Source organism: Lytechinus variegatus, chromosome 15 (genome assembly GCF_018143015.1).
Source record: "Lytechinus variegatus isolate NC3 chromosome 15, Lvar_3.0, whole genome shotgun sequence".
In the NCBI taxonomy this organism is placed as follows: domain Eukaryota; kingdom Metazoa; phylum Echinodermata; class Echinoidea; order Temnopleuroida; family Toxopneustidae; genus Lytechinus; species Lytechinus variegatus.
In genome coordinates this window covers 9044014-9063832 of record NC_054754.1, presented here as the reverse complement: position 1 = coordinate 9063832, position 19819 = coordinate 9044014, and the positions used below count along the sequence as shown (strand labels likewise).

Here is a 19819-nt window from a genome sequence, read left to right as displayed (position 1 = left end):
GGGACATTGAGCAAATTTCCTGAAGGAAAATATATGACATTGATGGATTTTTATAAACTTGAGATCGATCGGATCAATCGTAACTTTTTGTAAGACGGGGCCCAGATTTATTTGAGAATAGTTGTAGAAGCAGTCAAATGAATTAACTAATTAGGGAAGAAGATGGATTATTGATAGACATTGAAATGCATCAAAATATAAATATTAGAAGGCAGCACTTAACAAGCAAAACTTTCTAGCTTCCCCCTCTATTCAAAGCCCTTACACAATTCAGGGGCGGGGCTTGGACATCTTGATAGGTTTGGATGGAGGAAAGAGACGACCTAAAAGGTCACATACTTTTTCTCTTTTGAATATTATAGTAGCATTATAGAGCTACATGCCCATAGTAATCATTTCTATCTTTTTATTCCCTCTTCTTACGTTTTCTCTATTCTTCATTTTCCTCTTTTAAAAAAATCTTTTCACTACTTGAAATATCATCAGGATGGTCGCCCTGCTCCCCCCCCCCCCCATGTCGCCCCCATGTATAACATGTTATAGGACTAATGAATTTCTGAAATACAGAATGATGTCAAAATACCAAATGATTTTTGTTATATTTTTTTTCAATTGCAACTATGGAAAGCCAGCAACGTCAACATCTAAAATACATGTTTGTTCAGAATATTTTCTAGAAATGACGTATCATACATTCACTGTCTTTTTATTGGCAATTCAGTATGCTTCTCTTTGTTTTCAAAGGACATTGAGCAAATTTCCTGAAGGAAAATTTATGATCGACATTGATGGATTTTCATATACCTGAGATGGATCGGATCAATAGCAACTCTTTGTAAGACGGGGCCCAGATTTATCTGAGAATATTAGAAGGCAGCACTTAACAAGCAAAACTTTCAAGCTGCCCCCTCTATTCAAACCTAAACAATTCAGGGGCGGGGCTTGGACATCTTGATAGGTTTGGATGGAGGAAAGAGACGACCTAAAAGGTCACATACTTTTTCTCTTTTGAATATTATAGTAGCATTATAGAGCTACATGCCCATAGTAATCATTTCTATCTTTTTATTCCCTCTTCTTACGTTTTCTCCCTATTTATTCTCCTTCATGTTCCTCTTTTAGAAAAGTCTTCACCACTTGAAATATTATCGGGATGGTCGCCCCTGCCCCCCCCCCTCTTATGTCGCCCCGTGTATAGCATGTTATATGCAGAATGTCAAAACACCAAATGATTTTTATGTAATATTCATTTCATTGTCTTTTATGCCTTTCACTTTACTTGTGTTTAAGCTTTTCATACGATTATTGTTTATTTATTGTGCCTAAACATAATCAGCTGATGCTGTTTCCAGGTGCGATAGGGCATGAACATGTTTTATCGTCGATACATACAATTTTGAATGATAGCGAATTGTATTATATCATTCAATTTGATGGGAAGATGGGTATCGATCCATGCATGTTCCATGAATCATTGTAGATTTATATTTTAGCATGTATATCATAGGTCCATGACATGTGGGTGTGTGTGACGGAAGGAAGAAATAACCAACTTGAAGGCAAGAAGTAAAAAAAAAATATATATATATATATATTGCTCAACGTTTCTGAGAAATTTCAAAATTCTACTAGGAAGATATCTGCTTGTCAGATAGGATATGGTATCAGAATATCACAAAGTTACGTAGAGTGACGTGGATACCCTGGCATACAGATGGGGGCTTGAAAATTTTTCCCGTAGGGACACTCCTTTTTTTTCAAAATAAAAGTGTTCCTTTAAATTAATCAAAATGAAATGTGCCCTTTTCTAAGATGAAATACCCTTTTTTAACTTTAAAAAAATCAAAATTTTAGGTTAGAAAATCACAACTTGTGACTTGCGCATCAATTTTTGTTTAGTAAGGTACTCATCCTGTTCATGGTTACAAGATCGCTTAGAAGTTAGAATGTCCAGTTTCAAAATTGGAATATCACAAATTTTTGGCTCGCGCTTCGTGCTCATATTATTCAATGTTGAAATATGTATCCGGTTCATGATTCACCTTAACCCTGGGCCCGTCTGTATAATAATTGAGCCGGCAAAATACCCGGGCAAAATACCAGCATTGGCACATAACCCGATTAGCTCCCGAAGTCGTCGGAATATGTGGAGGTGATGTATGGCGACTGTCGCCGTTGTTTACATGCATGAAGGGGATTCCCCCTTTTTTTATCGCTCGGGGCCAGGGATCATGGGCCTGGGAAGCACACTGCGCCAGCGCAGCAACACAGCCATCTAGCGCAGCGCTTGCTGAAGCCCTTTAACTGTAATCCGTATATCCGCTGCATTTCTACGGAACGGTCGGAAACCACATTTGTTTGCCACGAATTCTTCGTGTATGAATTTTCGTCTTCATTTTTCTTGTCTGAAGGATTGGAAATTACTGTAGAGTGGTACAGGTCTGTAAAACGTATTTGTCCTTCAATCTTTCAAATGTATAGATCTAGAAAAATCTAGGCCTACCGGTAGTTAATTTTTAAATCAATTTGCAAAATGCAAAATGGATTGAAATGGAACTTGGTCAAATCACAGTTCAGTGCAGTGCAGGTGCATTATGATTATGTGTTTGAAGAGTGCGGTTTCGTCATGCCATTGCATTGCATTTGTTTACAGTGTGGGCATGAGTGCGACTGAATGGTGTGAATAAACGAAAATGACTTTGTAAGAATCAGTTTTACAGATTAACAGAGGTCATACCAAGCATGCCAAGTATATAAAGGGTTAGGGTTTGGTGGCAGTACCTCAATTGGTACTTGGGCATTGGTAGGAATCCTCCAAAAGATGCAATAAAGGTGTTTAAACTGGAGGAAAAGACCAGCTTACATGATGGCTTATGTATGAAATTTTCCACTAGGATGCATGTAGTAAAGTCAAGACCTCAGTAACAGTGAGACTCCATGTATATCTGGAATATTATGGAGAAACTTGGGAAAATGGAATTTTAAATGGTTAACAATGACAAATTTGCCTTTATATCAAAATATGCAGACATTTTCCCAAAATAAAACACATGGAGCTATCACTCATTCAATGAACAAGGTTATGATATAAAGAGCTATAAAGATTACCAAAAGTAAACAAGAAATGCACATCAATTTTTCATTAAGTGATTTGTTATCAACTACGCATACAATCTGAAATATGAAGTTCCTATCACGAACTGCTTCAGGCCCTTCTCACGGTAAAGATCAAAGTAGAAAAGTATGTAGGGAATGTTATTCAGATGACCCTATAGTCACCTTTAGTGAATTCTTTATCTAATACCTCAGTCACATTGCTCTACGGCGGCTGTACGGGGAGTCGAAAATAGCCTTTTTTATTCAAACCACTTACATGTACATGTATAATTTATATGTAGCTGGTACAAAACATGTTAAAACGGCTGTTTTCGACTCGCTGTACGGCCGCCGTAGAGCAAATGTGACCGAGGAACAAGCGATGGATGTCCATCTCTTCATACATGTAGGTCCATGCTGTAATGCAGCAGTCTCGTGCCTATAGCGCAAGACTTGGCATGTCTGTCTGGTTTCAACATTTGTCTTGTCTGGTTCAGTACTTTTGCTTTCTGTACTCACAATTGTTAACATTGTTTATTGAAAGTCCAAGTCAGGAGATCATTCTTCATTCCATCTCCGCAATGGCACAATCCCAATACATTGTTCATCTGACATAGCAACGACACTTCACCAGGTTCATTGCATTCCATTATCTCATTCATTTTTGTCTATAGGCGCCGCTTTTGCGACGGTGGCAGCGGCGATGGTTTAAAAAAAGTTGATGGATCTAGTTCATGAAACCTGGACATAAGAGCAGCAATGTATCCCTGAATACCCTGTGTGCATTTCGGAACATGGCCAAGATCAAAGGTCATTAAAAGGTCAATGAACTCTGGCCATGTTGGTAGTGAATTGGCATCATAACTTCAAATAGAAAGTTTATGGATCTAGCTTATGAAACATCGGCATAAGGGTAATCAAGTTTGAATGATCGTTTGGTCATTTTGGGTCAATGGACATATTTCATTATCATAATTTGTGTTTTATTCTGTGAATGATTATTCATTAGATGTTTTCAAAGCCAGCACTGCTGCTATATCGAATTGCGTAATGCAGGCGAGACTGCCAGAGGCGTTCCACTTGTTATCGAAATCCACCAGACCAAGTGAATATATACAGTAGTAAATTTTTTTTTTAATTGGGTCAAAATGTGCTATTGTTCAATGAATTCTATTAAGATAATTAATTGATTAATTCTGGCCATCAAAGATGGGATTCGAACCAAACTCAAGAATGCATCATTTTACACCCTTTAAAGGCCTGGTCCCGCTGAAAGAATCTTGCCATACAGTGTATGTTAGAAAACGTTATGTACTCTTCACATGTGTTTCGTATGCTCTATATCCATCGAGCATCTGATTCTGTTCACTGTATTTTCATTGTTCGCCCATTTTGTCCATTGTCCGAGCGATGAAAATGGATGGAGCCACCCCAAAATTTTGCTTGTCCGCTGTATCCGTTATGAATACATTTTGTGTTTGTTGGACAGTGGAACCAGGCCTTAACTATTTGTGTTGTTAGGGTGTAGGCCTACTGTACATGGTTTTCAAGTGCATATTGATCCCCCTGTGTTTGATTTTTTTTTTGGCACATGCTTTTATAATTATGAACCTTTAAAGTTGTTTAATGGATTTCAATACTGATCTCAATCTTGTTGGCCACTCTTTTTGTTTTTCATTTATCTCATTTTATTATTCTTTTTTAAGGATTGCTGGACCATCAAGTGCAACCATTGATACTCTTATTAACAGTGGATTGTTCTGAACTGGAAGAAGATGATGTGCAGATAACACTCCCAAGCATTTGAAAATGGGTTGACAATGGAACCCGGAAATGAGAGATCCCAGGACGAGCACTTGACTCAACATATTCCATTTGATCCCTATGAGGAGAAGTTGGAGAGAGTTTTTCAAGAAGTCAAGCAAAGGGAGACCAGGCCACAACTCTTTGTTATTTCTGGACTGCCAGGGATTGGTAAAGCACCGTTTGCTGTGGAGCTAGCAAAGAGACTTCAAAGAAATGATTCAAGAAACACTATCATGATCCCTGTTTCTAAAGGGGCTTCTTACCAAGATGTTGTCAGATATATCACAGGCAAGGTTTTAGGGATTGAGAATTCGGATTTCACTGTGTCACACTGTTTGCAAGAACTACAGAAACTTAAGGATAAAACAGAAGAGACGATTATTCTCATTTTTGGTGTCACCAACGCTGCAGAAGATGAGTTACCGAAGATTCTCGGTGTGGCAGAAGATCTTGTGGTCTTTCCCAATGTGACCATTTTGATGACCAGTGGAAAGGATTTCCAATTTCCCAGACTCCGTGACACATTCTTCCCATATGTTTTACAGCCACCAAGTGAAGCAGAAGCAAGGCGGTACCTTGAACCATATGCTCCACACTTGCCCATTGAGAATTATCCAGAACCCTTTGTACCTGTGCTGCCTTTCAGGGTTGTTGACATCCTGAAGAAATGTGGACAGCATCCCAAACTGTTAGCCAGATTTGCTGACTTGCTGAATAGCAATGTTCAAATTTCTACCATCTGGGATTTAGTGGAAGAGAACCCTCTGTCCATATTACCAACGGCTGAAGCTTTAACCTTAACTGGAAAATTTGGAAATGCTGTAATCAGAAAAGTGAAGTCTCTTGCTGACAAAGAGGCTTTGAATGCACTTGCTGAGGTGGATGGTCCGTTTGATCAGGAAGCATTTTGCGCAATAACAGGAAAGGATGCATCGCAGAGAGGTCTTGCAGTTCGCAGCATCCGTCCCTTGCTCTCAGACCACCTCCTTTCAATGGCCGATGCCAGAAGTGGCAGGTCATTCTCGATGAACGAACTGATGAAATACACCTTGAATGAGACATGCCGGGAAAGGCTGGCCCAGAGTCGCAATCGTTTCTGCGTATTATATGCCCAACTTTTCCAAAGAATGACACCACTCATGCACAGCTATCAACCTGAAAACCTTCCATTGTTCCAGGCAGATTTTGCCAATCTGCAGAAACTGCTTGAAATGGCCACCTTTGCGACCTCAGAAGACTTCATGTACGAGCTGATTATGGACATTGCCCACAACTCCCAAGAGATAATCTATGATTTTCTTCAGAAGACAGTAGTGGTGTCTTTCTACGAGAGTTGTGTCCAAGCAGCACGGCAGAGAAGCGACGAACGTCGGCTCGCTTACTTGCTCATTGCTTTGTCACATGCTGTCATGATGCTTCACAATAAGTTTGACCAAGTTGAAGGATACCTTGCCGAGTCTAAGGAAATCTTAGAAAGGATTGGTGAGATGAACTCCCTAGACACAGCAAGACTTCACATGGAAAGGGGCTGGTATTACTATAAGTGTGCCAAGCATCATGAGGCTTTGAGGTAGGTGTTCAATCTGGTAAACTGTCACTTGGCCTTCTCCTTTTCATCTTCTTTCCATTATTTTGTTCTCATCTCATTTGGTCTAATTCTAGTTTGCCTACAATCATTCGGTTCCATGGCCATTTAGCACATTCATCATTTTTTCCTTATTTCAGATAACAAATTCTTGTAGAATTTGCAGATCAGTTCACTGTCAATTGCACAACATTGGATTGATTTTGGCAATGACCTCTTACACACCTAACAGACTTTCAAATTGGGAGACTGCATAAGCTACATAATGCTGCTCTGTGCATTGTAACTTTATCCAGAAAGCGCAGTCACATCACTTCTATCTTGTAAAGTATTCACTTGCTTCCCTGAGGGAATGCATTGTCTTCGAAAAGCTTCTTTTGGTCTTTCATATTGTCAATGGAACTTCCCCAACTTACAATAAATCTTTGATTCATAACTACCAACCCTCACAAACTAATCAACTTCTAATCTTTTAAAAGTTCCGGTTTCAAAGGAATCATAGGGGTACAGGCCTTTGATCATACAGGGTTGACCCTGTGGAATTTCTTTCCACAGGGTTTGAAAACCTAGCCACATACATGTATGCAACCACCTTCAGAGGCAATCTGAAGATGTAGGCCTACCTGTATAATGGTGCTTTTAGACAACCATCTATGAATTGAACGCTATCCTTGTATAGTTCAAACTTGCTCTGTACTTTTTGTCTCCCTTTCTGTACTTTGCTCTTGAGCACCTTGAGCATCTAATCTGGATGGTGAGTGCGTAATACAAACTGTATTATTTTTGTCTCGCCTGTATAGCAGAGACTATCGGCGCCACTTTCCGACAGCGACGGTGGCGTCAACATCAAATCTTAACCTAAGGTTAAGTTTTTGAAATGACATCATAACTTAGGAAATATATGAACCTAGTTCAAGAAACTTGGACATAAGGGTAATTAAGTATTACTGAATATCTTGCCTTGGGTTCAAGTCACACGATCAAAGTCAAAGGTCATTTAGGGTCAATGAACTTGGGCCATGTTGGGGAAATCAATATCAAAATCTTAATCTAAGTACAGTTTTTGAAATGTCATCATAACTTTATGGACCTAGTTCATGAAACTTACACATAAGGGTAATGAGGTATTACTGAACATCCTGCCTGAGTTTCAGGTCATATGACTAAGGTCAAAGTTTATTAAGGGTCAATGAACTTTGGTGATAACCATTTTAGATTAACTATCAATATGCATCTACACTGTAGGTGTTTTTTGTAATTGGAAATTTTACAATTGCCCATCAATTATAAAATTTAATTATTTGTCACATTGTAGATCAAGAGCCATTCCTTGAATGGCTCTTGCTTTTGGTTACTGACACAAATATATGCAGTTACAAATGAAATGGAACATTCTTATAAGGAAAAAATCTAACTGAGGTCTGTTCAGTACTATCTGTACATTTATAAAGATGCTTTATATTTCCTTGTCCTGCTTTGAATTCAGAAGTGAAACTTCAAACCGGATGTCTTGAGAAGTACAGCTACTCATAGTAGAAATCAATATTAGACTACTAATACAATAACATGTTAAAGTTACATGTAAGAGATGCTTGAGTGCATTGAATTTATTTCAACTCAATGTCAAGATGTAGATAATAACAAAGGAGCTACAGCCGGGGTAATACATGTATATAGTGCGCCACTGAATAGGCAACTAGGTAGATCGGCGCCTCATAAATGCTATATTATTATTATTATGTGATATACCTGTACATGTAACTGGTGTTGGGATACCCTCTTAAAAGAAAAATCATGACATTCAAGGGCGTAGGCTGGGGGTGCATGTGCACCCTCCCGCTGAGGCAGAGGGGTTCGACGATGGCAAGCAAAACAAAATGTGTACCCCTAATTCTGCTTTCAACAGCTGATTTTCCAAACTTTAGTTCCACCTCCCCAAGATGTGCACCCCCCCCATACATGTACCACTTAAGTTCCACCTCCCCAAGATGTGTACCCCGCCCCCCATACCACTTTAAAGTTCCACCTCCTCAGGATGTACACCTCCTAATGCTGAAACCAGCCTATGCCCTTGACATTATAGGTGGTTTCAAACCGCCTAGACCACAAGAATCCCTGTTAAATTACGAGAACTATTTAGGCTGAAAAATACCCATTAATTATTCCTGCATTCACACCGCCCTGAAACATACCCCTTCGGGATAAGTTCCTGAAGTTACGAGCATGCGCAGTATGGTATGATAAGCAGGCAAGGCGCGAGATTCAAAATCACTAGCCCAGCAGCCACCCACGGCGCCGCACCCAACGACACGCTGGGCTAAAAGTTCCCGTAATTTGCTTTCACATCGCCAAAATACCTGCGACCTTGGAAAAATCCCCGCGAAAGTTCTCGTAATTTCGCCAAGTACCTACTATTTAGCGGGTATTTTCTTTCGGGGATATTACGCGTAGTTTGCTTTCACATTACCAAAATACCTGGTATTTTCTGATCGGGGTAAATTTCCCGATCAGAGAATACCTGGAACTGACGAACTTCGAGGCGGTCTGAAACCACCTTATGAGTAAGTTGGATACAAGAAACTCGCACAAGAGAGGAAAGAAATAGGTGTTCAATATTTTCTCAGAAATACTGAAACTGGTATGTCATTTTTACGGTAGAGACCTGGCTATGTGTGTTTATTATTAAATGAATAGGACAACAAACAGTTGTTACACCTTTGATCTGATAGCATTATGATGACTTTGCTATTCATGGGAACTTTCATAGAAAACCAAAAGAAAACAGCGGTTTGCACCTTTTACGTGCTGTGTGTTTTTTGTAATCTTTTCTGAGAGTAAAGTAGTTTCCCTGTACATCATTTTGTCTGTGAAGAACTGAGGATTACCAATGATTTTTTTTTATTCCTGTGAAAAAAATGTGACTCTGACTTTTAGTAATGTGTTTTAGAGTTTGTTTTTAAACAGATTAATAATACTAACTGTTCATTCATTTGGGCAAGTTCATTTACGTGTAGGTTGAGAACAGGCTTCTTTCACTATGTCATGTACGTGTGTATATCGAGAGCTACTGCTATTCCTTGTAAAGTGAATTCTATTCTCTTGTAACGATAAGAAATTGATCTTGATTTATTAACAGATCTTATGAGGAAGCAAAAAGGATTCTCCTTCATATCATTGCTGGCGATGACGGACAGGAGGAAAATCTCAATCCTAAGTATCTCCTAGAAAAGGCCACAGTTTTAGATAAAGGAAGCCTTCATCTGTGGGTTTTATCGTCAGTCAATACCAACATTGCTACCATATATACGTGCCTTGGTATGAGACTCTTCAGTTTCACATCCTGTTCATGAACACTCATGTTCATTATTCACGATGTATTCTATTCAAGTTTTCATGAATGCTGCATTTCCATTTAATCTACAATAAAAAGGTACAGATTGCACATGAGGGAGGATTGTGGTAATTTTAGTTATGATGCACTTTGAAATGATCCTTTTTTACTTCAGTTTACAAAACGATAAATGTACAATATCAATACCAATTCCAATTGCAGAAATGGTTTATAGTACACCATGTGTTAGTCCTAGAAAGGACTGAGAAAAGTGGATAGAGATAGAAAAGTAAAATCAAGATCTATGAGAAGGTTAGAAAAAAGAGTTGCATGTATGTTTCAGAAATGAGTGTAGTCATTAAAAGGACTAGAAACCAGAAAGTATTGAAGTGTGAGTAGTAGGCAAGATCATCATCCCCACCACCACCATCATCATAATTATCACCAGCACAACCATCATCATCATTGTCACCGGCACCACCACCATCATCATCATCATCACAATAATCACCAATACCACCGCCGCCACCACCATAATCATCATCACCACCACCATCCTCCTCCTCATCATCACCACCACCACCACCATTATCTACATCATCGTCATCATCATCACAATAATAATAATGATAGCCAATTTTTAAATAGCGCTTTTCCCAGAATGGCTCAAAGCGTGTTACAGCTTATTATTACCCAGGTCATTGGATTCATTTCAATCCTGCACGAAAAGTGCACAATTTCCACTCCCTGGGGAGCATTCCTTGCCTTCATCGCTGCCTCATTACATTGCTGGTAAATTCAAACATACAATATCTTTCACATCCTACCGGGTACCCATGATTTAGCACTTGGGTCGAGAGTGGCAAAGTGTGGATTAATGCCTTGCCAAAGGATGCTAGACGGCTGTGGAATTCGAACACACGACCCTCTGTTAACAAGGCGAGAGTCAGAACCACTACACCACGGCTCTTTCACAATAATTATCACCACCACCATCATCATAATCATCATCATGTTTATCGATTATCATCATTATTATTAACATAATCATCATGTTAAATCAAACCTCTCTTACTTATTTTGACCTTGGTGTAGGCAACTTTGAGTCTTCTGGCAGCAGCTTCAAGCAAAACCTTCATCTCCAGAATACACTGTGGACTGAACGACATCCGCACTCAGCATTGACCCTTCACAAGCTAGGTCTGATGTACCTACTCAGTAAGGACTTTGCCAATGCATACAAGTAAGCCTTTCATCTTTTTAAGATACGTAGGATAATAGGCAATATTACAATCCGACAAGGACTCTTTTTTTTGTACAAATTGTATTTTGCAAAAGTTCAAAGTATTAAAATGATATCTTTTAAAGTTCAGAGTAATGCTAGGAAAACTATTCTGTTTTTTTCTCCAAGCCTTGCAGTCGGGGTAAATCAGCTTAAAACAGCTGTTGCCTGTTGATGATAAACATTATAATGAGAAGTTGAATTTGCCTTTATTCTCACAGGGAAGTTTGACATGGACTCGGATCTTAATTTTATTATTCATACCACTGTCCAGAACTTTGATCATTGAGCTGTAATTGGTTGGAAATATGTTTCTATCAAATTTGTTACAATTTTGTTATTCTTTAAAAAAATTGGATCATGAAACAATGGGCTCCTTTGGTGTGGGGCAAGATGCATAAGAATTTGACAAAAGCAAGGGAGCAAAGCGAACGAGCTTGTCATGGGGGCGCTTTTGCATTTTTCAAAAGTGAAATTGAAGAATTTCGGGCACACTTTTGGCAAATTTTGTGGAAATTTTCAGTATACAAATGTAAGTTTGCAAATTTCGGGGGGGGGGGGAGCAACTCCCCTTCTCATTTGCGTACCGATTCATTTGCCTCATGCCATTGACTCATATTCTTACTGACTTTAAAGACAAAACCGACCCCGTGCCTTTCCCCCTTATTCTCAACTCAGGGTTAAAGATACATTAAAAGACAGTAGTTGCAGCAAACAATTATTTCATGAGAAAGTCTTTTAACCCTTTGAACCCGGAATTTTAGGGGCGGCTGTGACCTATACCCTGAATTATTTGCACATGAATGACTGATCGACCACATTCGCACAATCTCCCATGATTCGAGACCCAACAGCATCTTCCCCCCGCTAGTAACCGGACCGAGTCGGCTGAAGTTGTTTAGCTTCCAGTAGACCTAGTGTGCAAACAGAAATATCAAATTTAGTGTCTGTTTTCACCAAAGTCAGATATACCAAATGCTTCCCCATAGTAAGCACGTGACTCGCCGCGTATTACACCGTGTGTTACTGCACATACAACACGAGCAACAACAACAAAGTGGCATATTTTGGCCATTTTTGAAGCTAAATCATTGCTGACATTGACTGAAATTATCGACTAAATATTCCTACACGTACTAGAAAGATGACTTCATTTTAGAAGATCACCTGACATTTAGAATCCATGTTTTTGAAGTCACATGGCTGTAGGCCGGAATCAGTATTTGCGCGTTTACTGGCAGGCTATCAGGTTCAAAGGGTTAAATCATGGTTAATTTTCAAAATATCATCATACATCTACATCTAATACATCAGTTTAAATTTATTTTTGAAATTCATGAAATCTTAGCTCAAAATCGATATTCTGATTATCGCCAACACAGAAAAGCATATGTGGGACAGCGTAGTAATATTGCTTTGAAAAATACCCAACATTTGATGGAATTCCATGCTTATTTTGGTCATTTCTTAGCAATTACGCATTTTTCTTCCAGAGCTATTTGGCACATATTTGTTATGTATACATACATACGCTTTGGTGGTAATTTCATTGGATTTAGTTCGAACTCATTTTGAGATCGTTACCACAACTGGTATTTGGATAATTTATGGATCTAGAGGTACATCTGTAATAGTGACACAAATCTCTAATGCTACAGGTTCAATACACCAGCTCATTAGACTCTAAAATTATTCATAATTGTGTGAGAATATACATTAGTTTCCTTCACAATCAAAGAATGGCTAGAGAGCACAGTTCTCGTGACAAATATGCATTGTAAACTTTATACAATTTTTGGCCCCACAAACGTTTCAGCACTGAGCTAGGCAAAACCACATGGTGAGATTGGATTTTAAAATATAGGCCAGAGTCTAATTCATTGATTTCCTCCTAATAAAATACACTTCATATTAGACAAGAGATTATTTTCATTTCATGTTAAGTCTTTCCTGTTTGATAATGCAACACATTTTCTTTTGTTTCTGTCAAATCTGTTTTTGTACATTATTTGAGAATTGAACCGTGCTGCGGTTCTGCTATTTCTATTTTATTAGGTTGTATTTCATCTCCACACAGCTAGTTTAGTTTAGCTCAATGTCATTGTAGGTACAAGATTTTAACCTTAAAACAAAATATGAGACTCATAAAGGTCTTTGTGTTGGTTGTTCACATAACAGGAGATTATTAAATAAATTGTGCCAGGAAAGATATTTTTTGAAAAATTCTAAGAGAAGATATCCTGTTCTCATTTCAACACCCTCTGATACAAGTTTATGGAAGACATTTTTAATAGATCTATCCAAGAGGCTTAAATAGGACTGAAGTTCAGAAGAAAACACTTAATTTTTGTCTCACCTGCGAAGCAGAGTGAGACTATAGGCGCCGCTTTTCCGACGGCGGCGGCGGCGTCAACATCAAATCTTAACCTGAGGTTAAGTTTTTGAAATGACATCATAACTTAGAAAGTATATGGTTCTAGTTCATGAAACTTGGCCATAAGGTTAATCAAGTATTACTGAACATCCTATTAGAGTTTCATGTCACATGACCAAGGTCAAAGGTCATTTAGGGTCAATGACCTTAGACCATGTTGGAGGAATCAAGATCGAAATCTTAACCTGACGTTAAGTTTTTGAAATGTCATCATAACTTAGAAAATATATGGACCTAGTTCATGAAACTTGGACATAAGGTTAATCAAGTATCACTGAACATCCTGCATGAGTTTCACGTCACATGACCAAGGTCAAAGGTCATTTAGGGTCAATGAACTTTGGCCGAATTGGGGATATCTGTTGAATTCCCATCATAACTTTGAAAGTTTATGGATCTGATTCATGAAACTTGGACATAATAGTAATCAAGCATCACTGAAAATTTTGTGCAAGTTTCAGGTCTCATGATTAAGGTCAAAGGTCATTTAGGGTCAATGAACTTTGGCTGAATCGGGGGTATCTGTTGAATTACCATCATAACTTTGAAAGTTTATTAGTCTAGTTCATTAAACTTGGACATATGAGTAATCAAATATCACTGAACATCCTGTGCGCGTTTCAGGTCACATGACCGAGGTCAAAGGTCAATGAACTTTGGCTGAATTGGGTGTATCTGTTGAATTACCATCAAAACTTTGAAAGTTTATGGATCTGATTCATGAAACTTGTACATAAGAGTAATCAAGTATCACTGAACATCCTGTGCGAGTTTCAGGTCACATGATCAATGTCAAAGGTCATGTAAGGTCAATGAACTTTGGCCATGTTGGGGTTTTTTGTTGAATAACCATCATATCTCTGTAAGTTTATTGGTCTCGTTCATAAAAAGTGGACATAAGAGTAACCATGTATCACTGAACATCTTGTGCGAGTTAGAGTAGTATTCAAAGTCAGCACTGCTGCTATATTGAACCGCGTGATGCAGGTGAGACGGCCAGAGGCATTCCACTTGTTGTAGAAAGCAACCCTCCTTTCACATTTGAAGGGAAAATGATAGATTAATATAAGTTTAGTTCATGTGTATAAAAGTATGAAACTGCTCACAAATGAATCATGAATTAACAAAATTAACTCTATTTAGGCCCTATCCTCACATGATATGCTTCTCTTGGGGTCCTTCAGATATGATTTTTTTATTGAAAATAAATGAATTGAATTGAAAAAAGAAATTAAAAAAATTACATGTAAATTGTATATTACACAGTATCTTTTTGGTAAGTGTAATAATCATGAATCATTTATAGATTTATGTGGAAGTTTGGTTGGTTGTTGATTTCATCTCCAAAGTTTGATATTAAAGGTATACAGATGAAACTGTGTAAGTAAAATCTCATATATATAGTAGGGACCATGGAAATTTTGTTGATTAAGGTACAATTCAAATTAGATAAAGAAAATAACACTTTCTTTGCATAATCTGGTTTAAAAGATTGCTCTGACATTGGAAATTATTTGATTTATGGAAGGTGATATGCATACTTATATGTAATTTGAAGTTGAAGGAAATAAAAAAAAATAGTTTAAATTAATTCATTGTTTCCTCATTTTCAATGATTTCTTTCGGATAGGTATGGTTCTAAGGGACTCAGCCTGAGGATGTTCTTGTCAAAAGGTGCCTCCCACACAACCATACAGTCTCTTAGCATGGTTGCTATGGCGATACTAGATCACAGCGGAGACTGGAAGCGTAGCCTGACATTGCTCCAAGAAGCTATAGAGATGAGAAAAGAGCTCGGACCAACCCACCCGGACATGGGCCTTCTCCATCACAGCGTAGGTAATGTCTATCGCTTCTGCAAAAATCACAAGGAAGCCCAAAGGCACTACCAGCAGGCTGCGGACATCCGCCAGGCATCATACGGCATCGGACCGAACTTCTGCACCATTGAATCGCTGGATGCCTTGGCTGATGTGTCATTGGAGCTTGGTGAAGTGAAAGAGGCACTGGAAGTGCACAAGAAGTGCTTGAGGATGTGTCAGGAGCATCTGCTGAAAGATACTGAAAGAAGCCTGGTCGAAGGTGGCCGAAGAATCGATTTGGTGAGGACAACCTGTCGAAAGATCAGCTTCATTTATGAAGGAATGGATGAAATGGATCAAGCTAAAGTATGGAAGGATGCTTCTGAAGCTGAAGGAACTCTCTTCTTGATTCCTGAAGAGTATCAACCACCTTGAATATTAATGTATTTCAATGTTATTTATTTTACTTTTTTCTCCCTCCCTTGAGATAATGGTATTCCAGGGGATTGTTACACAAGACATTTGAATTTGGTGAGAAGTTAAGTTCAAATGCTCCCGTGTGCATGATATGTAATGCATAATCTCATTGATGAATTTGCAGGATTTTGTGTTCTGTGAGCACAATCTGACCTGAAATGCATTTATTAATTAGAACTACATGTGACTCTTTATGAAACTGTGTGTCAATTCTATCAGTAAAATAAGATTTGCCAGTCTTGCCCTTCTAAACAGCACCATTGCTGTTTCAGCAAAATTCATTTGTCTACACATCCACTTGGCTTATACTATCATTGTGTCTACAGGGTTTAATCAACATTTTTTTGCCAGACTGATATTAAATCAGTTGATAGAGCAGAGGCTACACAATCTGGTTAACAGTCTGTACTGGGTCTGCGTGTGCCCTTTGGTAAGGCATTTATCCCCATTACCAGGTCCCTTGGACAGGACCTAAAGCCTTTAGTCTTCTGGTTGCTTGCTTGCTTACAGACATCAATGCTTTCTTATGCCTCGTTTGGCCTTTCATAACTGATCACAATTTTTTTTTTACCATTCAAAAATTTTCTGCGATCAATACGACTGATCTGATATCTCATAAGATATGATACAAGACTGCAGTTTTATTTGTGGCTCAAATGGTGACAATGGGAACTAGTTTTTAGAAAAGTATTAGGTTAACAAAATTCACCAGTACCAGCTGTCAGATCTGAAATAATTCCTTTGTTTTGATTGGTAGAGAAGCATGTGTGCCTTGCTTTTACCATGGTAACATCCGACAAGTCCTTTCATGAAACGCTCCCCTGGTAAGCCGCTAATGTCCTCTCGCAACACATTTATCTAGCTATGAGTAACCCAACCCAGGATGGTAGCACCTAAGCTTTACAATGTATTCATGTATTCATGGGCAACTTGAAAATGCTAAGTCTAACTGCATGTAAATGTAGACTGTAAATCAATTTTTTGTCTCAAAGGCTAACTTCATGCTTTTTTTTTCATATGACCTTTTTTGATATTTCATTCACATTATTATTTTGTGGTATTTTTCATTCCCAACTCATCATGTATTTCCTCTGTGATCCAATCACTGATATTTTTCTTTGCCAGATAGCTTGGGTGTTTTCTTCCTCTCGTGTTTCCTGTAACTTTTTCAGATTTAATGTATCCTTTTTTTCACCTTCTAAACGTGGAGGTGAACTATTATTACAAATGCGTCTTCTCCATTGAGTTATAGATCTTCTTATTCCACAGAAAGTGCAAAGTGGAAGTGTGGTAGCAAACGTAATATTTCATTTAAATTTTGATGACAATGAAATTTGAATGGAAATATAAGAGATGGGCAATGCTAAGCACGGAGAGCAGTCAAAATAATTATAGAAAGAAAGTGGCAAACAGGTATTCTTGAAAGGTAAAGAAAAGAAAAATGTATATACATGTACTGTACAGGAGCAGAAAGAAATAGTAATAGTCCCATTTGCAAACTTTTGTTCAACATTCAAAATGATTGTTGACCACTTTCATTCTCGTAAATCTTAAGGGATGAAAAGGTGCCAGTAATTAAGATCCATACCCCATAAACCTTTCATTCAACGTTCCAAATTATAGTTGTCCATTTCCTTAATCATTTCTTTCTAAAAGTGATGGAAAGGGGCGAATAAATTAGCTTGACTTTCTCGTAAGACTTGTATAACTTGATTTTTTATCTACTTGGATATGATGTTAGATATGCAATTATTCATTCTTTTGTTCCAGTGCACATACACATACTCATCACACTCTTAAAGGGGAAGTTCACCCTAACAAAAATTGAAGGTTGGAAGAAAATACATCAAAGAATAAAAAGTTACAAGAATTTTAATCATTTGATTTGTGACATATGCGAGCAGCTTTCCGACATATCGTATGGTATTAATAGAACGTCATTTTCTCATCAAGGCCCTCACCAGAGTGCTTCTGTCTCCTCAAAGTGCTTTTGTATCCTCAGAGTGCTTTTGTAGGAGACTGCTAGTCCTTCCCCTTGGAGATGAGCAAATGTCTTGGACATTGCTCCTCCTCGTTTCATGTCCATGGCTGTCCGAGTCTGAGAAGTATTGATATCTCCTGGTTTATCGGATACAATACATTACATTCCTGCCGTAGTCATTATTCTAGGCAATATTGAGGCAGAAGATTTCGATTTCAAAAGGAATATCACTTAACTTTCAGTGAGAGATTAATGGAGCCGCAGTAATAGGGGCAATATATGGAATAAATTCAGCTGATATTGTATCAGGACCGATGACTACTTTCAAGATTTTCATCACATTAGTTTCAGTAACACTTTCAAACCAGTCTTGGATTTCAACTTTATTGATTTCAGAGAAAGTACAAGATTCTGTGTTTGGAATTCTACTCTGAATATTAGCACCAATACAGCTGAATAAATCATTGAAATTATTTGCTATGCTTTTGCCTTCAATGACTTCATTGTGAACATATGTACGTGATATAAGGGATTTGTTTCTTTGTTTTAATACCCGACAAATTCGAGTTCAAGATTTTCTGGGGATTATTTTTATCTAATTCAAAATTTTTGGTCTAAAGACCAAGTTTTGCTTTACGAATATGTGTGATTACATTATTGATAAGTATTTGAGAAAAATCAAAATTGGTCAATAAATGAAGAAGAAGAAGCTTTTTTGTGTGAATTTTGAAAAATGTGCATAAATTAGCATAATTAATGAGTTTCAAATTCTGTGTAGAAGTTTTGAATCCCCCACTTACATGTAGTGCTATCATGAACTTTTCAGCATTATACTAGTTCTCTATTTATTCAAATCAACATTTTTCTGGGGTGGACTTGACCTTTAAACATGAAAGTCTTGACTGTACAGATATGTAAGACAGCTTAGGAAGAAGGAGGAAATGAACTAATGGGAAAATGACAAAATAACCATCCTACTCTGGCATGAATTTGTTCAACATAAAAATCCACTAGGTTCCACAATTATTCATGGTCATCCCAACAATATTTCACTTTGTATATTTGTGGTGCGATATTCATGACTCTGTAATTACTAAAATTGTTACCTCGCATGCGCACACCATATATTGCACGCACATAAACCTTACACATATACAATCTTGTACTTAGATTTGATCACCAGAGGAATATGGATTTATGGACTGATAATTTAGTACAGAGGTGCATTAAAAAGGCTGAATTTTGCTAAGGAGTAGTATATTATGAGGGGTATAATGTTATTGTGCTGACTCGTACAGCTGAACCATGGCTGACCCATTGTGATGTATTTTGAGTTGAGTTTATCAATTAGACAGGCAAAATACACATATCCTGTATCTTAAGTGCCTCATTTAGGTAATATATATATATATATATGAGAAATTATACATGTACAACAGCTTTGGTAACTCTTTTATGTAAATATTTTGTGAAAGAAATGGATGAAAAGAACAATGGTGGTACACGTATAATTTGTATACATTTGTATAATTTCTCCCATACGTGTATTGTATCTAAGCAATAATAATAACGTTTTATTTACCAGGGGTAGCCACTTCATTTAGGAAACTGCTCTACCAGCGGGCCCTGCATAACATAACATGTTATTATTACCCTTCTCCAATCTAAATGCTGAACGCCTAGCAAGAAAGCAGAAGGTCCCATTTTCATAAGTCTTTGGTATGACTTGGCCGAGGATCGAACCCACGACCTCCCGTTCATGAGGCGGACGCTCTACCGCTGAGCCACCATGCCCGGTTCTTAGCAATAGCTTTGATCCAGTTGAGGCATGGCAGCTTGTCATTGTTCAAAACCCAATTACACCTGACAAAAGAAATTATATTTCGTATTGTGACAAAAATCTGTTTATCTGACGGTCAATCGGATTGGGGTTGCCCGAGCCGCTAACCTGTCTCTGTGGTTAAGTGGTTAAGGCACTGATGTTCAAAGCTGGGGGCCCGAGTCCGATTCCTGGCAGAGACAGTT

General features: G+C 38.0%; 1 protein-coding gene across 1 annotated transcript; it reads left to right on the top strand.

The window, feature by feature from the left end:
• The first annotated feature begins 1981 nt into the window (after positions 1–1981).
• On the top strand, positions 1982–19400 carry LOC121428819. The gene is made up of 5 exons (XM_041625667.1): positions 1982–2439; positions 4803–6472; positions 9624–9802; positions 10914–11061; positions 15165–19400. The coding sequence occupies exons 2-5, from the start codon at positions 4917–4919 to the stop codon at positions 15769–15771; spliced, it is 2490 nt and encodes an 829-aa protein (XP_041481601.1). The 5' UTR covers positions 1982–2439; positions 4803–4916; the 3' UTR covers positions 15772–19400.
• The last annotated feature ends 419 nt before the right edge of the window (positions 19401–19819 follow it).

Bases quoted from the DNA above. Each gene is read 5' to 3' on its own strand.
- LOC121428819 (XM_041625667.1), top strand. From the start codon at position 4,917: ATGGAACCCGGAAATGAGAGATCCCAGGACGAGCACTTGACTCAACAT. The intron at 9,803-10,913 runs GTATGAGACTCT...ACCTTGGTGTAG, and splicing joins TACCATATATACGTGCCTTG to GCAACTTTGAGTCTTCTGGC. The intron at 11,062-15,164 runs GTAAGCCTTTCA...TCTTTCGGATAG, and splicing joins GACTTTGCCAATGCATACAA to GTATGGTTCTAAGGGACTCA.